This window comes from Copadichromis virginalis, linkage group LG14 (assembly GCF_057382275.1).
Source record: "Copadichromis virginalis isolate Kocher_CV1m ecotype Utaka linkage group LG14, C_Virginalis_male_GT1.1, whole genome shotgun sequence".
Classification (NCBI taxonomy): domain Eukaryota; kingdom Metazoa; phylum Chordata; class Actinopteri; order Cichliformes; family Cichlidae; genus Copadichromis; species Copadichromis virginalis.
The window spans coordinates 17,242,709-17,265,912 of record NC_140631.1 but is presented as its reverse complement, the minus strand read 5'-3'; the positions used below and the strand labels follow the sequence as shown (position 1 = coordinate 17,265,912).

Below are 23,204 nucleotides of genomic sequence, written 5' to 3'. Positions count from 1 at the left end.
TGTCCACCATGAAAGGCATCTGTTCCAAACATGTGCTGCTCAAATTCTGACTTTTGACCTTTGTTTTATCTCTGTTATGCATCTTACCTTCATGACCGGCATATCTGCTGACTATATGAGGAGCTAACCCCTTTTTTTAGAGATGTTAAAATGGTCTCCCCACCCCTCGTCTGTAACTGCCACACTCACGCTATCTGCTGTGACTGCACACAGTTTCTCTCTTCCTTTCACCCTCAACACAAACACCCATCTCTCTCGCTCTCCCTGTACCTCTGACATACACACATATACACACACACACACACACATAAATCTGCCTCCATGTCAATACTCTTAATCGCTTCGGCCTTCTTTTGGTATTCAACCCTTGTGACCCTGATGCTCAAAAGCAATTCTTTCTTCACTTTATTTTTGATCCAGTCAGCTCTCTCTCTTCTAGTCCCCTCTGTTCTCATACTGGGGACTATTTCTTTGCTCTTGCCCTTGCTTTGTAGCCCTTGACCTGGTGTCCTTCCTGGTGTGTGTGTTTGAAAACGACCCACGGGGCATGTGTGTGTGAAAAAAAGATGGTCTGAGTAGATACAACTGAAGTCCTTCTTGTAACATCACTGATATGACTCCTTGAAACTCCTTCTAGATCTCGATGCAGGCCCACAGCATGAAGTTGGCACAAACGACGCTCTTAAACTCTCAGATTTGTCCATACACACAAACATTTGTACATACACTCACTTATGTCACACACACACACACTGGGAGTGTGATCTCCTCAAGGTAATTATCATAGCAGGGCAGGCATGCACACGTGTCTCTGGGGAATCTGTGCAAGTTCCTCGTAAACACACACACGCTCCAGGGAGTGGCGTGTGTGTATAACTAAGCCCTTGTTCGTCACTGGGTGTCCCTGAACGCCTTTGTCCTACGTCGATATGGTCGTTTCGGAATTCGGATGCCCCGTGAGCCCTCCCACACCCCATAATTAGTGTCACCAAGGCAACCAGAGAAAGAATGCTGGTATTCTTGTCGTGGTGGCAACTGCGTAAGCGCTGGGGGCCGGAGGTGCTAGTTGTAGGTGTTGGGAGTGGGAGGGTGGGGGGTGAGAGACCTCAGTCTGTCACTTCATGTGGTGTCCCATGGATGCTTCACAGACCTGCAGACAGGTTGTGATACCGTGGATGGATCAAACTTTAAGCCTGGGTGATAATTTCCTTGTCAGTTCAGCTAACGTTTGCATTTTTTTCCCTCTGAGTTGAACATGTAACCTGTTACCTGGTATAGGTGCCCTGTGTGAAAATGTAATTACTCCCTAAACCTACTGACTGGTTGCGCCACCCTTGGCAGCAAGAACTGCCGTCAAGCGTTTGTGATAATGAACAATGAGTCTTTTATGAGGCTGTGGAGGAATTTTGGCCCACTCTTCTTTGCAGTATCCATGGTTCCAGTAATTATGGCAAGCAACAAAGCAGCCTCAGACATCACACCACCACCACCATGTTTGCCTGTCTGTCATGTATGTCATGAAATGCTGTGTTAGTTCTACGTCAGATGTAACAGGACTCAAACCATCCAAAAACTTTAGCTTTTGTCTCGTCAGTCCACAGAATATTTTCCCAAAAGTCTTGGGGATCATCAAGATATTTTTTGACAAAGAATTTTTCTATGGGTGTTGTTTTTGCCCAGTGTCTTTCTTATTCTCGTTAGCTGGGTATCAGGATCTCCACCCTTGGTCACCGCCTGGCACACATTGCACCTGACCCCTATGGTGCCCCCTGCAGGTGGTGGGCCTACAGGAATGTGAGTCCATGTCCCTTCTTTGGGCTATAACCAGCACGGCCCCGTGGCCTAAGGCCCAGTCACCAGGCACTTGACCTCAGGCACCCTCTCCAAGCCTGGCTCCTTGTCATTTGTGAGCTGTGGTGAGGCCAGCTGCTGCTGAACTTCATCGGTAACAAGCGGATGAGCAGTCAGGTTGCAGCCTACCTGGTCGTGTTTCTACAGTAGAATAACTGTTGCCATCACTTTGAAGTGTATTTGTGCTGAATTTCATCGTTGTTTTGTGTTGTTTGTGTTCATACCCAAATGCTAAGAGAAAGATGTGTCCTCATTAGGATAGGGATTTGTGTTGGTGTTTGGGATTGTAGCCTCAGGTGTTCGATTGTTAAGTAATAATTTTGATACAGTGTGTTTCAGGTCATTTTAGAGAGTAAGATGAAAGTAATGTAATGGGTGGTATAATGAATGATTTTCTCCTTGGAGTAATTAAGTAATGTACTGCATTACTTCTAATAAATGTGTTATGTCTAATGTGTGTAATACATTACCTTTTTGAGTAATGACTCAACACTGATCACAACATTAGACCACACAACATACAATTAATTTGCATAAATGTAATGTGGTGCTTAGTAATGGTGGTAACTCTCAGAGCGGAGCTAGTGAGAACCCAATAAGAATCGCTAAGAGAACTGATAAGGAATTGAATCAATAAGTAAAATGTATCATAGAATCAGAATGGCTAAGTTCTTATCAATTCCCATCCCTAGCCAATATTCCTTAACATCAAAAGGAGCCAGTTCAGGTGGTTCGGGCATCTGACAGGGGTACCTCCTGGGAGCCTTCTGGGTGAGGTGTTCCCAGCATGTCCCATCAGAACAATGCCCCGGAGCAGACCCAGCACAACTGAAGAGATTATATCTCTTGGCTGGCCTGGGGACGCCTTGGTGTTCCCCTGGATAACCCTGAGGTGGGTAGGGAGAGGAAGGTCTGAGCTTCTCTGCTTAGGCTGTTGCTCCCACCACCTGGCCTGAATAAGCAGAAGAAAACTGATGGATGGATCTTTCTTATTGTCATTCATGAACTCTGACTTTAACCAGTGCGCCCCAGGGCAGCTGTGGCTACAATGTAGCTTGCCATCACCAGTGTGTGAATGTGTGCGTGAATGGGTGAATGACTGAATGTAGTGTAAGCACTTTGGGGTCCTTAGGGACTAAGTAAAGCGCTATACAAATGCAGGCCATTTACCATTTAACTGTAACAAGTGAGGCCTACGGGTCTTTAGATATTGCTCTGAGTTCTTTTGTGACCTCCTGGATGAGTTGATGCCCTTTTGGAATAATTTTGGTAGGGTGGCCACTCCTGGGAAGGTCTGCCACTGTTCCAGTCTTTCTCCATTTTTGGATAAGGCTTAGAAATAGCTATGTATCCCTTTTCATACTGATAGATGTCAATGATTTTGTGTTTCAGCTGTTCTTGAACTTGTTTAGATCATGGCACGATGCATTTCTCTTTTAGCCTGCTTCACATTGTCAGACAGGTTAAGTGATTTCTTGATTCAACAGGTCTGGCAGTTATCAGGCCTGGGTGTGGCTCAGGAAATTTAACTCAGTTTTCTAAAAAAAAAACAAAAAACTTGTTTAATTGCAGTTAATCCATGATGATTTAACAAGAGGGAGCAGGGAGCTTTTCACACAGGGCAAGGTAGGTTTTAATGGCTTTCCCCCCCAGCTTACTAAAACAAATCATTGATTAAGAACTGCACTTTATATTTACTCCGTTTATTGTTGACTAAGTTGACTAACTTTTGGTAGATTAGACAAGTAGTAGTTTTATTTCCATCAAATGCTCACATTAAACAGTCTGACAGCCTGGACAAGACGGCACCACGATGATTACAACCTCAAAAACTAACAGTACAAACTAAAAACAGCTACTACACACTTCAAGCAAGTGAACACAATGTTTTGCTCATTTGGAATGAAAGATCAATAAAACTCCTACAGGAATAAAAAAATGTAAAAAAAAAAAAAAAAAAAAAGCTACATTGAAAGTCTCTGTGTCATATACTGGCAGAGAACCACAGGTAAACCAGCAAAGACATATTTGTGAGTAAAGATTAAACATTTTATGACATTTACTCTGGTCATCAGTTAACTGTAGTGCCTGTGGGTTTGTTGAAGGAGAAAGGGGACAAGATGAGCATGATGAGCATGCAAGTCCTCACAGAACAAACTGAATGACCCCAGGAGCCACAGAGCTTCTCTTGTAGCAACTGGTGGGTCTCTACTTTCCTCTGCTGACTGCTTTTGGTAACTACAAGGCTTCAGGCAATAAAATCCTGTGAGCTGAGCTGTCACTGAACAAAGTGTTCCCTGCATTAAATACTGTGTTGTTGCCATCTTTGACATGATCAAAGACATTCTGTAAGTAAGTGCCACTTCACAGCAATCTTGGTAACACTTCTGGTCAATTTTTGAGGATTTATTTTGAAATTGTATCTTACTTTAATGGATATAAAACCTGCAAACAGAATCGCAAAGTCAAAACTGCTCTCCAGGCATGTCTTAAAATTAAGTTTAACAGTTATCACAATTCATTCTACCTAATTTTTTAGTTTTTTGAAGATGAAATATAACAACACCCGTAGTCTGTGACTAGTCCATACAAACAGTTACTTATTTATTAAACGAAATATTTAAACGGGTCTTTTAAAAATACATTTCACTAATATTTTCTTCCTTTATTTTAAATTGGCGGATGGATATGTTCTAGCGGTAATAGTGACAAGTCCGGACTTTCCCGTAAATCACATCACAGAAACCGTTGGTGGCGACCAGTGGCGATGTGTTCTCTTCTGCTGCCTTTGGGTGACGTCGGAAATGTAGCAGGCATTACCGGCAGTGACGTTTATTGAGTAATACGTAGAAAACTGTCACTAGTAGTGCTACAGTGAATGTTAATGTAGTGCCAGTAATAAAACTGATTTGATTCATGCGTCAAGTACATTTTGTTTTCGGGATTAAATTGTTTATGGTGTTTATCTGAAGTATTTTGACACAGGATTTTTAAGGTGAAATTGAAGCAAAGAGTTGACTAGTTTAAAACGGAAAGCAATGAAACATTATATACCAGGTGAAATGTTTTGCTTATTATTAAAATATTTGTAACTTATATTTAGAATATTTAAATACATTCAGGTTACGTGCACTTGTGAAATTTAACGAGTCAGCGTTGCGAGACTATTTACCACCGCGGATGTACACAGCGTTTCCATCGAACAGCATGTTGACGTCACGCACTTCGCCAGTCACCCTGCTCCGCTGTTACCGTGTGGAGGCTGTGTTCGCTGTAGCTGCTAAACGTTGTTTTTCAGGTGAAGATGGCAGCAGGTCCTCTCTCTGTATCTTCCAATGCCTCCACTAACAATGATGGGATTCTCATTGGCGACAAATTTTACTCAGAAGTGTACCTTACAATCGACAACTCGCTTGTACCGGAGGAAAGGCTCTCAACGACGCCGTCGATGTTCGACGGCCTCGACCTGAACACAGAGGCCGATCTTCGTATTCTTGGCTGTGAGCTGATTCAGTCAGCGGGTATTCTCCTCCGGTTGCCACAGGTAAGCGCTCTTGACTGCAGTGCATTAGTGTTGGGTGTTTAATAATAATAGGCGAAAGTTGATGTGGCTTGTAGTTTCTGCGGCCTAGTTGTCAGCAGTGTGCTAAATGTTAGCTCTTGACGTTGGCGTGGTGGAATTAAAATGGCGGCGATCCATTGTGCAAGGTTAGGCCAGTTTACACAAGACGATGTACAATTATGCTCTTTTTTTTCGCCCCCGTTCGACAGGTCGCAATGGCAACAGCTCAAGTACTTTTCCATCGTTTTTTCTACTCCAAGTCCTTCGTCAAGCACAGTTTCGAGGTAAGTGTGTTAAGAGTTTCCGGAGTGTTGCCGGGCCGCTGTCGGCCGGTATTGTTAGCATAGCATTGCATAACGTTGTACCTACGTTAGTGGCAGCCATATTGTCGAGTCTAACTCCACCAGTTAAAGAACTCAACGATGAAGTGAGATCTCCTATGAGTGTGAAACTGAGCACAGACTCGAAGTACACAATAGCACTGCATTAAAACACTTGCACTATTGTAGTGTCAGCATTGGTTTCAGTACATCATTACGTTTGTAGAGTGGATTGATAGGTATGTAAAGAGTACACATCACCCCCCACAACAAAACAGGATAGGGTTTATATTGTTGCCTCTTTTTTTTGTCTCGTGTTTGTGTTCTGATCACTTGAGCTCAGTTTTCTGTAGTAAACATTCCTGTTTGCTTATCATTTTATTTTCCAGATTGTTGCCATGGCTTGCATCAACTTGGCCTCCAAGATAGAAGAAGCACCACGGCGAATACGAGATGTCATTAATGTTTTCCATCACCTGAAGCAGCTCAGAGGAAAAAAGTAAGCACTCCAAATGAATCCAATGTTCTCCTCTTGAAAATAATTATTTAACATGTAAAAAATGCTGCATTGCAATGTTTTTTTTCCTGTTTTTGTTTTCTTATTTTTGTATTATGTAATGTTTGATGCTGATCTGTGTTTTTGCTGTGAAAGTGCCCTTTTGTTTATCCATGTACTCTAAACCATTTTAAAACTTTTCAGTTTCCGCTTCACTGGTAGTTTTGCAGTGTAATTGTCTACATTTAACATCAGTTTGACATTGCACTGAAATTAATGCCTCAAACAACTGGCTTCAAAAATTCAAGTCTATTATTTGTAAGACACAGTCACAGACAAAGCAGCTGTACCTGTGTCTTCATACAAATCTGTTGATGTCAATATTACAGATTTTGGCATTAACTTGACTTCTTTTTTCCCTTGCAACCAACTAACAGCGACCAGCTACATTTACCAAAGCCTGGGTGATGTGGAATGGTACGTAAGATGAAGCTGTCGGCATGAACCATGATGCGAGGGGGGTCTCCCTCCTCCCCCAGGCCCACCCCACCCCCTCCTGCGGGAGACTCCCGTGGTCTGAGCCACCGCGGGGCACTGGGATCGGGGATGACAGGTTGGCCGAAGGTCCTTGGCCCCCGGGGCGCCTTGAGGACTCCTGTGGTTCAGTCTTAAGCTTTGGGTATCTGTCCGTCATTCTGCGGACCCTTGGGTAATGTAGTTTTCTTCTCTGACTGCTCCTCACCATGCATTTTAATTGTGCTTAAAGAGCAACACCCCATCCACCACCAGCTGCAACCATGGCTTTTAAAGAAGTATCATCTTGTATGTTAGAATTAGAATGATTAGTTGGTTACTGTGAGTCTGTCGGTTTTGTGAGGGTCAGTGCATGTTCTCTAGCTTCAACAGTTTGCCATTATATGCTGTTAATTTGATATTGCATTTCTTAAGTGTAGCTGTGAGGTATATATAAAAGAGGTGTAATGTTAGGTTGGGATTTGTGCTTGTTGTATTGTCTTTAGTCCTCAGAGGTTATTTTTGTTTTCGCTTTTTTTCCATGCATGTGGTTTGTAGTGTAACATTCACATTAGAATATATTTCAGACATTAGAATTGCAGACTCGGAACTTTATATTGAAGTTTACTGGTTTGTCAGGGGTCGTGCTATATAATGAATGACTCTCACAAATCATTGTGGTTTAATTCCATTCCAGATTTTAATTCCATCTTGTGGGCACGATGACAGGCAACTTGAGCAGACGTTGGTGTATCAGCTTTGTTCGTTCGTGTTTTTTTTTGTTTGTTTGTTTGTTTTTTGTGGATTTTCTTTCCACGAGTTTGTCTTCATCAGTGGAATGTTTTGGGGGTCAGTGAAGCGTAACTTGACTCAAAAAATCTCTGCTCTGAATGTTTTCCTTCAAAGTCTGGATTGCCTGCATCCAGACAGTGGTTTTGGTCAATTAATTTGCAGTATACTGACATACAGTATAAGAATATAGATGAGAATGAGTTGTGATGGAGTACAGTAATGGCGGCTTTCCATTTTTATTTTAAATTGGCGTTAAGATTGAGGTTCAAAACGTCTGTTGTGAAATCGTAATGTTAGCACCAAGTTGATATTTCTGTTAAGGCTGTGGCACAGGGTGTGTTTTTTGGGTTGAGGGCTGTCTTTGAATCTCACAAGCTTTCACTGGAACCACAGGAGTCCACAAACCCCAGCAAACTGTCAGGCATGCAAACAGTTAACTGTTGCTTTGAGTTGGTTGAAATGGGAAAAACGAAGGGGCGCAGGAATTCAGAAGGGCACTGTCTTTTTTTCTTTTTTAAATTTTGTTTTGTTTTTTTTTTTCTTTTAAATGCAAGAGGGAACCAATATTTTATTTTGATTCCTTTGCAAACTAGGACTCCAAGTCCATTGATACTTGATCAGAACTACATAAATACCAAAAATCAAGTCATCAAAGCGGAAAGGCGGGTCCTGAAGGAGCTTGGATTTTGTGTGCATGTCAAGCACCCTCACAAGGTGAGTTTCTTTTCTTTCTTTTTTTGGGTAATAACATTTTAAATGTAATAAGCAGCTAATGCAGCTGTACAGGAGACGGGGTTAAAATATTATTCTTACTTAACAGAACAGGTTTGATCTTGGAGACGCTCCAGGGGCTATTGAGCAGGGTATTTTTTTAACTTCAGTGTATGATTACAGATCGTTGTCCTGTATCTTCAAGTCCTGGAATGCGAGAAGAACCAGACATTGGTGCAGACAGCCTGGTAAGTTAATAGTTTTTCACAGACAACCCCCCCCCCCCCCCCCCCACAGCAGCAACCTGTGTCATGTCTGCAAGAAGTGCTACCAGACCTGGGCTAAAGATGAAGTTGAACGAGTTTCAAATGGTTGAATTTCAGAAGAGCACTTGATTTATCTGCCAGGAACTTGGGACTGACCCATATGTGGACCACCTGTCAGATAAGTAATGTTCAAGTGCCTACCAATTTACAGGCACGCATTTGAAAAACATTCAACAGCCATTTTGCCCAGGTCTGAGGACGACATTTCCTCACTCCATTTGAACCCTTCCACTTTTTTTTTCTTCTTTTCCCTGATGGAGCAATTTGTGTTATTACAAATTTACTACTTGTCTCACTCTCTTATCAGCCCTTACATGGCTTACTGTAAAGTCTTTTTTTTTTTTTTTTTTTTAAATTTGCGGTGCCCGGGGGACTTGGTTTAACTTTGTCCTTTCTCTCTACTCTTTGATTAAAGGGTAGTCCATGCTGGTAAGTCACATAAAGAACCTCTGAACTCTGCCTCCTCCAACCACATGACCTCAGGAAGCTCCCCCCATTGGCTGGCTGCCCCTCTCCAGACAGCCAGTCCCAATGCCGAGATTCACTGAAGGGGGCGGGCGGGACTTTACCCAACAGCCAGCATCGTCTTGTTTTCTCTTGGGTGTCCAAAAGGATTTGTATTTTTTGGTCTTGCTATAAAGGTTTTCATCTGTAATAACTATTTTTGCCAAGTAGCTACAGATAGATGTATATTCTAACTTTTTTTCGTTTACTTGCATTTATCAGTGAAGTAAACTTAGCCAGAACAGACTTTTTTAACTAGTTTACCTGCCTTTTTTTTTTTTTTTAAATTTACAGTAGGTATTGTGTCTTGTCCCCAACTGACGTGGTGTCCAGACATGTGTCTGTCTTACAGGCTGATCGAGTTCTCAGGTTTTGCCTCCATGGACCTGTCTCACCCACGCAGCACTCAGAATCCAACATCCATGTGTTATCTATAGCAGAGTTGGCATGCTAGTTTTGTTCTAGGCAGTTTGGACTGAAGACACTTTATCTGAATGGCAGGTTTTCAGCATTTGCAGCAAACTTTTAACTGGAGCAGTCCAAAATTTTATGTATGGTTGGAAATTGGTATTGACAAGGTAATCCCAGTGCCACTGCAATGCAGAGGAAGTTTGACTGTGTTAGATGTAGTTTTTTTCTTTCTTTCCCCTAATGGTGGGTTTCTTGTGTGAGCTTTCTGGGATTAGTGTTTGGGTACTTTAAGGAGTCTCACCACCATGTTTCTGTTATCACACTTCTGTTTTTGTCTTTGTGACATCTATTTCTTAAGGACATAGATGTGACACTACCCCGTAACTTGCCTGATTCACAACCTGGCCATCATGCCATTCCTAATACTCTCCCAATGTCTAATCTCATTTATTCATTGTCCTAGACAACCCTCTGACACATAATCTGTTTTTAGCTAATCATCACCTGATGTCTTCTAGAGAAGACCTCTAATGAGTCTTACTAGAAGGGAGTTTCACTCAAGTGGACTTTGTGGTCATTTCAGTTTGCATTATACAGTTTTTACCTAAAGTGGTAAATGTTCTGTGGCTGAACCTTGAATAAATGTTAAAATCCGTTTTTACTTTGAGCATATCAGCATACCACTGACTTCAAGAACCACCAGTTGCATGCTACATGACATGCTGTGCTACCCAGTTCCCCTCAGATTTGTGGCAGCTGCATCTTAGATAAATATTCTACATCTGCGAGCCTGCATGTTCCCCACCTTGTATGGCATGTGCCCTTGTCTTAATCGTCATTAGAGCGTAACCTTGTTGGCCTCCGGGCACAATTAGATGAGGTGGAGTTGGCAGGTTACCAGTAGATAATTATTTTTTCACCATCCGTGTCTTCATGCTTTATTTGTGATGTGATGCGCTCTCATGGATGCCCCAGAGAGAAATGGACAAAGTTAAACCTGAGTTTATCTCACTTGAGCACTGTGTCAAATCCAACAGTCCAGGGGTCCAGTTAACTGTGCTTGTTCAAAGAAAATTAAAAAAGTTAAATCCCTGGTTAGGAGCTTGTACTGTAGAGAAATGTTACAGATTATTAACCTGCAGTACTGGGTTATAGTCAATGGGTGTAATATTGAAAGATGGATTTAAGGTTTTGTGTGGAGAAGATGCTATGTTTTTGTTCGTTCTTTTGTCTCCATAGGAACTACATGAACGATAGCCTGAGGACAGATGTGTTTGTGAGGTTTCAAGCTGAGACGATTGCCTGCGCTTGCATATACCTTGCTGCCCGAGCACTGCAGGTGAGAGGAAATAGTGAAAATCTGAAACGTTTTCCTGTTGATAGTCCCACATTGGCACATCAAAATGTCTTTGTCTAATAAGAGCAATTTGATAAATAACTCTGCCTTTTCTTTTTCAGATACCGCTGCCAACCAGACCCCATTGGTTCCTGCTGTTTGGAGCCACGGAAGAAGAGATCAAAGATATCTGCATCACCACCCTGAAACTTTACACCAGGAAGAAGGTAAATATGAGTGCAGCGCTTTCCTATGCTTTGCATTAACTATAATCCATCCACAATGAGTGTGTTTTGTGACTATTGCTAAATAGATTACGCTCAAGTCCTGAATGATAAAACATGTCTAGAACACACTGAAGCATGGGCCGTCTTTAGTCGATTTTAAAAAGCACTGGGTCAAGTCTTGGTCAGACCCTTTGAACTCACATGTTGGATCAATGGATCAACTACTGTGATTGGCCTGTTCCAATTCCTCAGTGCTTTTTACGGCTACTTCCCCCCCAGTTTTTAAATTTATTAGTGAGAGAATAACAATCATGATTCCAGTATAAGGAATAATAATCATCGAGAGCAGGACTCTCAAATGTGAACACGTTTCTGGAGGGAGATTTCTGAAACTATCAGGATTCATGTGAGGGAATGTACAAACAAGTGGGAAAATAGAGAGCTCGACATGCTCCTGATTCTTCATTAAATGCTGGTAGTCCAGAAGCAGGACATCATCAGTTACCTGAATGGCTCACATAGCACTGTAATGTAGTAGCATAATTGTTGATAAACCATCAATTTATCTGCTAATAGTTACATTAGGCTGCGCACATTCCTTCTGGGCATTTAAAATGTGATTATAGCAGAAATCAGCCAAGCATTTTGATGTGACTGGAGACTAAAGCAGACAACTTACCCATTAGACTTGAGCTGGGACATGAAGCAAGCAGAGGCTTCACTGTAACTGAGAGCTTTTCTGTGTTCAGACAGTGTAGAGTCTAAAAATTCAGATGAAATCCCAAATTGTACAGCTCAGCAGGCTGATCCAGCAGCTGTGGAGGCAAAACTTTATTTGTCAGTTTATTTTCCATTTGTTCAAAACTGAGCTTGAGATTCTCAAATAAAATAAAAAATACATGAAGTTAAAAAATGTTTTAAATTTAGGTAGGCCTTAAAAACAATTGAAAAAAAATCACGAGTAGTAGAGTTAGTTCAAAGGCTGATGTCATTTTTCTGCAATCTCGTCAACATATTGTGACAGATTACATCGATCCAAGGTTAAAATAAACTAGCATACACTCCTGCACTGTATGGCTCAGGGGAAGGTGCCTCAATGAAAGTAAGAGCTCTTGGCAGACTTGGTGTAAACTTTTTTTTTTTCTTCCCTTAGCCTAACTATGAGCAGCTGGAGAAGGAGGTGGAGCGAAGGAAAGTGTTCTTGGCAGAGGCTAGGATAAAGGCTAAGGGTCTGAATCCTGATGGTACTCCTGCACTGTCCACGCTGGGTGGCTTCTCACCTGCTTCCAAACCGTCCTCCCCTGTGGTCAAGGTGGAAGAGAAGTCCCCGAACCCCCAGACTGTCAAACCAGTTAAAAAGGAACCAGACAACCGTACCCAGGTCAACAAGAGTCCACATAATGGGTAAGAAACGCATTTTAAGTCAATATTTTGCCGTCATTTGTAACAAGGTAATAGTTGTGATCTCTTACTTGCCTGATAGTCTGTTTTCAAGTTCAAAATGTTTGTCTTCAGGTTAAGGAAGGAGGTAAAGATTGGGAGGAACAGTAGGAGTGGAAGTCGCTCTCGTTCAAGAACGCGTTCGCGGTCAAGATCGCGCTCCTTTCGCAGACAGTAAGCTCTACAGTTTTGTGTTTTAATGTGTGTGAATGTGTAGCTCTACCTTCCTAATGTTTAAAAAGATCTGATTTTCATAGTCTGGTTGTTTCTCATGTCCATTTTTCCCACCTGTTGTTTTCGCAGTTACAACAGCAGACGCAGCCACTCAGGGACCTACAGTTCTCGTTCACATTCTCGCTCTCACAGCCGTAGCCCATCACCACAGCGGCATCCGCCGTCACCACTCCTCCCCCACCTTAAATCCAAGTCCAGTCACCACAGTAATAGCGACTCCAAGCCCAGCGGTCGTCACAGCAACAGCGGAGGTGGAGGCTCCGGTCATAAAAGGAAGCGCTCGCACTCTCGGTCGCGGTCCCGCAGTCCAGTCAAAGTAGAAAGGGACCGTGACAGAGAGAGGGAACGCGAGAGAGACAGAGACCGCAGCTCCTTCGATCTGTCGTCAAAGAAACACAAACATGACCGAGGAAGTGGCCATCGAGACCGGAGGGACAGGGAGCGGTCCCGATCCTACGACAGGGACAGAGAGAGGGAGCGTAGCCACAAGAGCAAACACCACAGCAGTAGTGGGCACTCGGGACACAGCCGCCACCGTCGCTGAGACCCAAACCGACCCACTCAGGCTCTGGGGCTGATGGTCACATGAGTACTTTGAGTATATGCAAATCAAATTAGACGCGCCCTCTGAACATTGACTGACAGATTGATGTTTAAATTTAATATTTGTGCAGAAGGTAAAACAGAAGTTAACCAAACATCCATGTAACAGAAAAGATTCTTGTACCTTGCTTTATTGAAGACCAAAAATTTTCAAAAACCTTGTCGAAGCTGCCGTGACTGAAAACACGTTTAATTGGATTTGCCATTTTGTGTACCAGCAGGGGTCCTTCCTCTGAATTTGCTGGGTTTCTCATACACATCTGGCGTCAGACCATCAGCGTATACAAGTTGATTTTAATTTTTCAAATTTTGTTGAAGTCACAAAACATCTGCCCAGCATTATGATTCATCTCAGTGGAAACAGTGGAGCCAGATATGTCACCACGTGTCTCATGTACAAATGTCTTTGATGGAATCAGGTTGCTTTGAGTCTCCTACAGAGCAGCAGATCTGTAGCTGACATTTATCTTGGGTGGTTGATGGTTTTGCGTCTACATGCACACTGCAGCTGTGACCACCACCATGAGGTGCTCTACAATTACCTTTAAACATTTGCCCAGACTGGCAAAGGCAAGGTTGTAGTGTGACATCAGCTCCAGACCCAACCATATATCCTGACAAACCATCTAGCCTACCCAACCCAGCCCCCTCTTGTTGTTGTTCCCCCCCCTTTTTTTTTTTTTAGTTTTACATATAATGTTATGGACATTTGGGGGGGAAATTATTTACAGTGTAAAGACGGAATGATGACCACTGACAAAATGTGAATGCTTTGATTTATAAAAGCAAATGGCTCAGTGGACGTACTGAAGAATAAATGTAAAATAAACATTCAGGAAAGATCAAAATGTTTGCACAGTCTTTGTTTTCTTTTTTTTTATTGAACAGATATGTGGCTGATGCTGTATTTTGTACAGTTTCAAGAGTACTGTCTATTTGACTTTTTATTTTATTTTTTATTTTTTGACCTCCCAGCAGGGAGTGCAGACTTGCTGCAAAAAGATTTTAGGGTTGTCAGTTTTGTTACACTGGTTTTTAGTCTGCACGTGTTCATGTCCAATTTTTATTCAGTAATAAATGAGCTATGCCACTGACCTGTACACTCCTTTATTGAATTTGTGCCTGGTGTAAAAAAAAAAAAACAAAAACAAAGAAGCATTGGTTCTAGTGGCAGGAGCCGTTGTTTGATTTGTATTGTTGCCTTAAGTGGAGACAGTGAAGTCTCAGCTGATCGGAGGGTAAACTGAAGCTATGATCTGAAATGCATGGACTCAAACAGTTGGGAATACATCTGATGCAAACGGTTTAATCCTGCTAGTTTGAGTTGGAGGCACGGTACACATGAAGGTTAAAAAGAAACTGGGAGGAAAAGTGACATTTATGGCAGCCAGGGGGTGCTGTAGGCCTTAAGTTTCAGTGTTATACAGCTTTCCATGTGTCCTCACTTGAATATCCTAAAACACTGATTAAGAGATTTAATGTAAGAAGGCCAAACGAGTTTAATTGTAGCCACAGCTGATACTTCAAACTCAAACAAAAAGGGATTCCAGAAGGTTTTGCTATGTATGTTTGTCATAGTTGCCATGATTGAGCAAAGTTTAACTATTTAGGGTCTGTTTTTAGGCAGGATTAATGATGAGTCATTGTAGAGAGTCAGCAGGTGGTATTCAGTCACCATTAATGGTTTTAAATACATTTTTTCCTGCTAGGACAGCAGCTCTCTGCATGTGTTATCAGTCACATTATGGTGATTTGTAAAACGTGCAGGTATTCGTTGAAGAGATAGCTGATGGAGACTACCGAGTATGTCAGAATTCCTGATGATGGACGTTAGTGGTGCTCCATGGAGATGGATGGTGAGAAAGGCAGTATTTTTCCACCAGCCCCGCAGAAAAATCGCTATGAAGCGAGATAAGGTGTTGGAGGTCACTTACAGGACTGACATGATATTCTCTGTGATTCACAGATAGTCCTGTAACACGCTGTACTCCAAGCAAAGAGGCTTCAGATCAGTAGTCACTGTGGTTACTTATGTGTTTATAGTACGAATAAACAACTGAAAGAGTGCATCACAAGCTGAGCCCGGCTCACTCAAAACGTCCAGCTGTCAGAAATGATTTGTTGCAGTTTAACTGAGCTTGATCTGAATTTGATTATTATATGTAACTGCTACCAGCTCTGACATGCACTGTGCTGTGTCAGATCCTACAGCCACGCTGCAAAGTGCTCCCTAACGCTTCACACCGAGTCATCTCCAAAGCTCGTGATTGAGGTGGTCCAGTTTCGTTCCTGCATGAGAAATGTGTCTCGAGGAATGAAGATTATGGAATAACTTTGGTAATTATCCTATTTTCTCCCCACGTGTTTCTTTCTGCACGTACTGAGGGTCTTACTAAAGTTACAGCATCTTTAAAGTGAGAGCCCGAGTGTAATTTACACTGATAATGTAATGACATCCAGGAGTTTGGACGGTGTTTCTGTAAAGGAAACCTTTAACTTCTTTCCTGACTGAAGAGCAAAAAAAACCAAACAAACAAAAATTCAGCGACGATCACGGCGTTCAGTTATTGTAAAGATTTATTACAGCGCTCTGTCTGATAGGCAGGCATGCAGAAGGTGCAGCAGGCAAAATATGACAATCACAACAATAACTGTTGAATTTTCAAATAGAATACAGCTTTCATTTGTTTGCAGTGTTAATTCAGAGTAATATAAAACAAGAGAAGAGGAAGACGAGGAGGAGACAAAGTAAAATCTGGCATTTGTAGTTTCAGTCGTCTTTCCAGACACGATAAAAGTGTTAAATGCCTGTAAAAATAAATACTGACATTATATAAAAACAATCAAATGCAATCGAACAACATGCTAAAGGTTAAAAGCAAGAAAAAACAACAGCAAACATCTATGATTCGCCACACGAGGCTGATATTAATGCTAATGTTTTTATACATTCACTGGAATACTTATAATCATCTTCACAGTTTGTGTGATTGTTAAAAATCTACAGCAGTTTCCATCCTGCTTCATAGATAGATAGTTAGTAGGGGTGCAACGATACACAAAATTCACGGTTCGGTTCGATACTTTGGTGTCGCGGTTCGATATTTTTTCGATACAAAAAAATGTTCATGCCTTTTTAATTTGTCATTTATTAAAATTATAAATATATATTTCAACTCAAAAGTACAGTTTTTAAATTTAATGTTGCTGAAACAAAATAAAAAAAATAAATCTATCTGATCGAGAAATCGCTCATCTTTGGAAAAGAGAGTTTATTACAGAGAAATGGCTCTTTTCAAAATAAAAGCTATACTATACGCTTCTTCTGGGCTATATTCTCAGCAGCATATTAAACATATCAGGTCCCCATGAGGAGAATCATGTGCTAACGGCTGTCTAAATGACGGGTAAAGTTTGTAGCATGCATGCTTGTTGTTTTTGTCTGCTTCCACTTGTCTTTGCACTAGGATGTCTGTGTAAATGTGCAGTCATATTTGTTGTGTTCACACTAGTGCTGTCAGCGTTAATCTCATTGAAATGACGTTAACGCCACAACACGGCAAATCTCCGTTAACAAGTTACCGCGGATCGCCCCATGAGTGGGGCTGGACGCCCCGTTAACGGGCTAATTGCGCTAACGCACTAGTTCCCACAAATTGAGCATTGCGTGGCACATCCGACATACTGTTTTACTTTTGTCCATGACGCGCTTACCTTCAGGGTCATGCTTCACATGAAGACCAAGATGGTTCCAAAGGCCAGATCTGAATGAGGGTGGGGGAGGTTCAATTTGCCATGTTGCAACGAGCTTAGCTTCTGTCTTGCTAGCTTGCGCTGCGCTCAGTGGATCTGCACTCGACAGTGCAGCCTAGGCGGAGTAGTCGAACGCAGATCCACTGAACGCTCAACACAGACAGCATCGTCAGAAGAAAAGTTGATAAAATAACTAAAAAATTTTGTATTGTTCGATACATATGCGTACCAAACCGAAAGCACTGTATCAAACGGTTCAATATCAATACAAGTATCGTTGCACCCCTAATAGATAGATAGATAGATAGAATAGAGATTTGGAAACTAAGCCACCTTGGCAGCACTGACAGCTGATATTGCTACTTTAACACAACTCTGGCATTCATGTTATAACACATTCACTTTAAACACAAATCAACACTGTTCAACTAAAAAGAGCAAGAGCTTTATGAAACCTTTACAATACAGCAGGTCAGCAGAGGTGCTGAATATAATAATGATATCTAATAGCATAAAACTTTGTCTCAAATGTAGTCAGGAAAAACTTTTATATAGCACCAAATCACAACAGCCGCCTCAAGACACTTTATACTGTAAAGTATAAAGCAACCCTACAATAATAGAGAGAAAACCCCAACAATCAGACAACCCCCTATTGACCCTGTGCACGAGAAAATGCTAACTTCCTGGTTTGAGACCGGATGTGGGGTTGTACATTTCCGGTAGCTTTACTTTGCGGTCAATCGCTACTGCAAAGATATACTCCAAAATCATGTCCAAAACTCGAAAACGGAAAGATCGCGTTAAGTTACAAAGAGCAGAAGGTGGGAACGCTCACCACTGTTGTGTCACAAAAAATCTAATGATCAATTTTGACGTTTAAAGAGTTTAGATCGATCAGTTGTTTACATCACTCAACACAAGCAGAACTGCATCACTGCAGCAGAAGACACATCGTCCACATTCAGAAGCACATCTCTGTATAGTGACTGGTCTCATGATTTAAACAGGCAAATGTTCAGCATTCAAACTACAGGTGAAGAATAGTCAAACCAGATGTTTCCCCCATTATGTTGATATCAGCTAGTCAAGTACACACCTACACAGCATGTTAACAAACCGTGAAAAAAGCCACACAAAAAATGAATGATTGCTGGTAACGGTTTCTATACATTAGTATGTACGAAGGGTATGTTGTGACTTACCTTCAAAATTACAGCGGTCCCTCACTAATAACGCGGTTCACCTTTCACCTCGCTGTTTCGCAGATTTTTTAGTGCAAGTTTGCATGCTTATTTTTTTTACGTCACATTGTGTCCTGCGTCCCGATCGCTGCAGACGATCTCCTCCGTGACGTCTCTCCTGTACAGTACAGAATCGCTGCATCGATCGCTAGCAGTGTGACTCTGAAGAGCAGTACTGTATGTCCAGGAAAAGTTTTGCACCGTCAAAAAATAAAATTGGCTTTCTTGATTTCACCTATCGCTGGTTATTTTTAGAACATAACACCCGCGATAAACGAGGGACAGCTGAGAAATATAACATTTGAATCCCTTTTCTCTTTTGCTCTGAGGCCCGGGGAAAAAATATCGACAAGTCAATGAACATCATTTACAGACATATTGGGTAAATGCCCAAGACATCTATAGAAATGTAAATCGCCGCTTGATTCATTCACTTGATTAACGTGTTTTGGATCGTAAACCAGGCGCGAATAGGACACCGGAAACAAAGCTCCCCACAGGAGTTTCCGCACCGGAAGTAGCATATCCTAACGTGCACACAGTCAATTGAGCAAGCTCATGGCAACGATTGGAAGGAAAAACTCCCTTTTAACAGGAAGAACGCCCCAACAGGACCAGGCTCAAAGAAGGCCAGGCATCTGCAGCTACTGGTTGGGGGTGATTGGTGGGAGATGGGACAAAAAGGCAAACTATCGGTGTGAAAGCCAGAGTTTAATAATTATTAGTGATTAAATGTGAAGATAGTGGTCAGAAACAAGATGGTAGGCTGTATCCATCCTGATTGTCAGCAATCGGAATCAGTAGGTTTCATTCATCTAGGACCAAGATTATCCAATTCCTTTCTGTCCACAGTTTCTTGAGATGCTGCCGTACCCCAATGAATGTAAATATTAATTTTTATAAAAACTTAAGTGCAGTCATGGGGGAATACCCCACTGGCTTTAGGGCCCAAAGTCATGTGTGTAAGTAGGTCATAAGGAAGGAAGGAAGGAAGGAAGGAAGGAAGGAATAAAAATGTGAGGGAGAGACATGATGTAAATAATATGATTTGTAAGCAGATGCAGGTCAGCTCTGCTGTGTGTGTGGTGGTGGGGGTAACAGGGACAGCTAAAAGTACAAACGGGTAACCTGACCTGGTGGGAAAGGCTGTGTTATGGCTGCATTTACACAGCTGACAGGGGTTTAGCCAAAAGACCGACGAGAGAGAGCTCGTCTGTCAAACGAGTTCAAATTAAGACCACCTTTAGCAGCTTTAATGTTACATATAACTTCAAAAAGTGCTAAGGCAGCATTCACCTGTGGGTAGAGAGAGTGAATACCTGTCTGTCAAAGTTCAACTGGTGCACACTATCAGTTAGAGCCAATTTAAACACTCACATCTTCACTCTTTCTTCATCCATCCGTCTCAATTTTCAGGGAGAAAAATAAAAATCTAATGACACATTTCCCCCCAAAATAAAATAATAAAATCACACAAGCTTTTAAACCCAAACCCGAGGAACAGGCCTGTTCTAAAGTAAGCCAGCTCACCTCCACTCTCTCTCTCGCAGAGTCATTGAAAATCAGTGTGACTCAACTGGCAACCTTTCTAAATCCACAAGGAAACCACTCATTTGCTTCAGTGATTTCTTAGAAACCTGTGATCCAAACTCCACTATTAGGCAACAGCTGTGCTGACGCTGCTCCCGACCCGTTTAAGCTAGGAAAAACCCGGTTAGTGATGAAAAAAACAGAATACAGCAGGATACATGACACAAAATGAGTTAAACATATCCTATTATTGGCCCTGTTTGACATTTGAGGAAATATGCTGTCCCCGGCTGCCACCCCCTTACCAGGAGTTAGTCATAGCCAGACTAGTCAAACTCAAATTCCAGTCTTTACACTAAGCTTTAGCTTCATTTCACTTGACCCACACAGCTACATGAAAGCAGCCTGAATCATCTCTTCCAGTTCTTGGCAGGAAGGTGACTGCATATATCGCAAAGTGCTGAACTATTCCTTTAAGATCACTCACTCTCTCTTTCACACACACACACACACACACACACACACACACACACACACACACACACACACACACACACACACACACACACACACACACACACACACACACAATTCCAGTATCCAATGTGCTCCCCATCTGCTGTCCATTAGGCTCGTTTTTCATCCTTCCTGCTTTCCAGAGGAACTGTTCAGTCTCATTATTGCTACAACTCCTTATGAGGTCTTTGCTTTGATGAAGTCTTTATTGTTGAATACTACTCTGGACTCTAAATGTGTCATTAAACGGAGAAATCCCAACTTCCCACTGATGCCTGCTTCGTTTGCTTGTAGGAGCAAAGCGGAAAAGTCAGGTGACATCTGAACACGTAAAGCAAACATTTGCTATCGCTGATGGCGGCCTACGTGCCGAGAAGCATGGCACACGGGCAGGTTGGTTAAACGTAATGGTAAATACAGGGAGTCGTGTTTTTGATACGTAACCATCCTTCATTAGTCTTTTATTGCTGGTTTAATGTCTAAAAATCCTTTTTCTTATTTGCGCTCCATCATTACTACGACTGAAGACAGAGCTGGTGGTGCTATTGACAAGTTACTAGCAGTGCGCTTAGTTTTTCTTCTCAGAGTCACCTGCTGGGGTTTTTTTTATCCCCCCGTCTTGTAAATGCTTACAAGAAACAAATATCCTACATGTGGAAGTCAGCGTATGTTTGGCTGCGCGTTCGCGTCCCCGCCGCCGTCTCGGTCGGTGCCGCTCTCACAGGTAGGTGGTGGTCTCTCTGTTCTCCCTCTCTTTGGCCTGAGCCACAGCCACGTTGATGCACTGCAGCCACTCTTCAGCGTGTTTCTCATCCTGAGCCTTCAGCACGTACGTTTTACTGTCGGTGAAGATCTCGAAGGCGCGCGGCAGACCCCGGTCCCGACGCTTCTTGGCTACCACCTGCAAACAGAACAAGTGGGTGGGGAAGATTAATAGACAAGACGACTTCATCATCTAGCTCGTTTGGAGGAGAGCTGCTGTCTTTTTAAAAAAAATGTGTTTTGGCTTCATGTTGGTTTCTTCTATCATATTTATAGTAGCTTATTTATCCTTGTCAAGCTGATCTGCTTAGCTCTGAATCCTGGGAAGAGTTTAGACCTTTAGGTCAGATGATATATTAGCTTCAAACTGACAGAGGTGTAAGTAGCGCTGATGGTGATCAGTGGTGAGGATATGGGTAAGTGATGGAAGCGTTCTGAGGGATGATGGCAGTCACCTTGACGCTTTGCACCTTGCTCAGCTCAATCGGGATGTCATCCAGCTCATCCTTCTGTGGGGAGGACACACAGTGACTTTAAATACTTTACTAGGAGATAAAAGAATCACAAAGAATCAGAAACTGATTTCAAAGTGCTTTAATTCATCTGTAACGATCAAACACATCCTGCTAGTAAGAGGTGATTCGCGAGGTTGCCGGTAGGTAGAAGTGGCCAGCTCTCCTCCTACAACAGAAAGCACTGGAATTTCTACAGTCCTCCCACTCCTCAGTCCCCTCCTTTCTGTATTTTACCCACCTACCGTAAGGGCCATTTGAATTGTATGAGCTGGTAAGTTTGTGTGCATATTGCAACACAGCCATGTCTTCTTACCCCCATATTTGGTTAAGCGGTTACAACCACTTAACCAAATATGGGTGCAGACTCATGGTAAGTTACCACATCCTTTCTTTAGTGTGTGTGTGTGTGTGTGAGAGAGAGCTGAAAAGCTATTGGGGTCGACATGTTCACAGGCTGTGTTTTCTGCTGGGGATTCAAACAGACATTTGATTGATCTGAGCCATACGGAGGAATTTAAAATCAACTAAATCTGGAAAAAAGTTCACATCTGACCTCAGAATCAGCAGATTTTAAACATTGCATTAGGTTTACTCTATTTCAAGAAGCCATGTATCTTCATGCTATAAATATCTAGTACATAGGTGTAGTGTTAAGTTAAGAAGGCAGCCACGTGACATGTTTTTCCAGATTAGGAAATACTGCCGACTGTGAGCTGTAAGCATGAATGAAACTTACTTCACAATTTTTTTCTCTGTATCAGCAGAAATGTCGTTGTTGCAAAATTGAGGCTGTACCTAATTTTTACCTACATTTTCATCTCGCAGCTGTTTTTGGAGGTATATAGACATGTTAATTTGTGCAACAACGTCAGCTTTCACATGATCAGTCTGGCTTACAGAGAGACTCGGGATCAGTGGATGATCAGAGTACCAGGTGACACATGAGGAACTGGAGGTTCTGTTCTAAAAGGTTGATGTGGACTTCATATAAAACACGACTGATGAATTTTGGCTGCAGAAAAGACGGCAAAAGGTAAACTGGATGAGGTGTGAGATACACGAACCTATGTGCTTAACCTCCACACATCCCAGCTGTTGGGCCATGAATGCATTTTAGGATGTGACAGAGTATGCACACTTCAAATCCACTATAACCAGTTTCTTCCTTCTGGCTGCTTCCTTTTCGTTGCCACAGATTTCCTGATGCAATTTATGCCTTCACCCCAGTTTCAAAATAGGGGTTTTTCACGTGTCAACCACTACACTGTGGAGCCACAGACTCACACATAACCTATATGTAAAAATGTTGGCGGGGTTTCTTGTTCCTTTTACTTGTGCACCAGAGTACGATGCATGTCTGACAGTCAAAGCTGCCTGATCGTTCAGTACGAAGGAAATATTTTTTGGTTCTCGTCAGGAAAAAACGTCTTTCACAACATGCCAACCACCTCCAGAACCTGCTGGCAGAGACAGACAGGGCTCTGAGAACAAAGACACAAAACCTTCCCAATCTGCGGTGGCTGCAAAACAGCAGACTCCATTACCATCTGGATCCGAG

The 23,204-nt window shown here is 42.2% G+C and overlaps 2 protein-coding genes across 3 annotated transcripts in view; one reads left to right on the top strand and one right to left on the bottom strand.

Moving 5' to 3' along the window:
* The first annotated feature begins 5,075 nt into the window (after positions 1-5,075).
* Positions 5,076-14,420, top strand: ccnl1a (cyclin L1a). Of its 2 annotated transcripts, XM_085429623.1 has the most exons (10): positions 5,076-5,395; positions 5,623-5,697; positions 6,123-6,232; positions 8,128-8,248; positions 8,429-8,493; positions 10,726-10,825; positions 10,945-11,049; positions 12,203-12,453; positions 12,565-12,663; positions 12,793-14,420. In XM_085429623.1, exons 1-10 carry the CDS (start codon positions 5,156-5,158, stop codon positions 13,265-13,267), a joined length of 1,641 nt encoding a protein of 546 aa, XP_085285749.1. In that variant the 5' UTR covers positions 5,076-5,155; the 3' UTR covers positions 13,268-14,420. The 2 variants fall into 2 exon arrangements, with proteins under 2 accessions (XP_085285749.1, XP_085285750.1); XM_085429624.1 differs by lacking the exons at positions 5,076-5,395; positions 5,623-5,697 and adding an exon at positions 6,667-6,842 and having other exon boundaries at positions 6,165-6,232.
* A 1,471-nt stretch (positions 14,421-15,891) lies between these two features.
* The window catches only part of veph1 (ventricular zone expressed PH domain-containing 1), a 96,889-nt gene continuing 89,576 nt past the window's right edge, over positions 15,892-23,204 (bottom strand). Inside the window, exons 14-15 of the mRNA XM_085429616.1 lie at positions 21,587-21,640; positions 15,892-21,270 (exon numbers count right to left, since the gene is read on the bottom strand). Of these exons, the coding sequence (XP_085285742.1) occupies positions 21,088-21,270; positions 21,587-21,640 (237 nt within the window). The 3' untranslated portion in view covers positions 15,892-21,087. The remainder of the gene's footprint in view (positions 21,271-21,586; positions 21,641-23,204) is intronic.

Bases quoted from the DNA above. Each gene is read 5' to 3' on its own strand.
- ccnl1a (XM_085429623.1), top strand. From the start codon at position 5,156: ATGGCAGCAGGTCCTCTCTCTGTATCTTCCAATGCCTCCACTAACAAT. The intron at 8,249-8,428 runs GTGAGTTTCTTT...GTATGATTACAG, and splicing joins ATGTCAAGCACCCTCACAAG to ATCGTTGTCCTGTATCTTCA. The intron at 11,050-12,202 runs GTAAATATGAGT...TTCTTCCCTTAG, and splicing joins AACTTTACACCAGGAAGAAG to CCTAACTATGAGCAGCTGGA.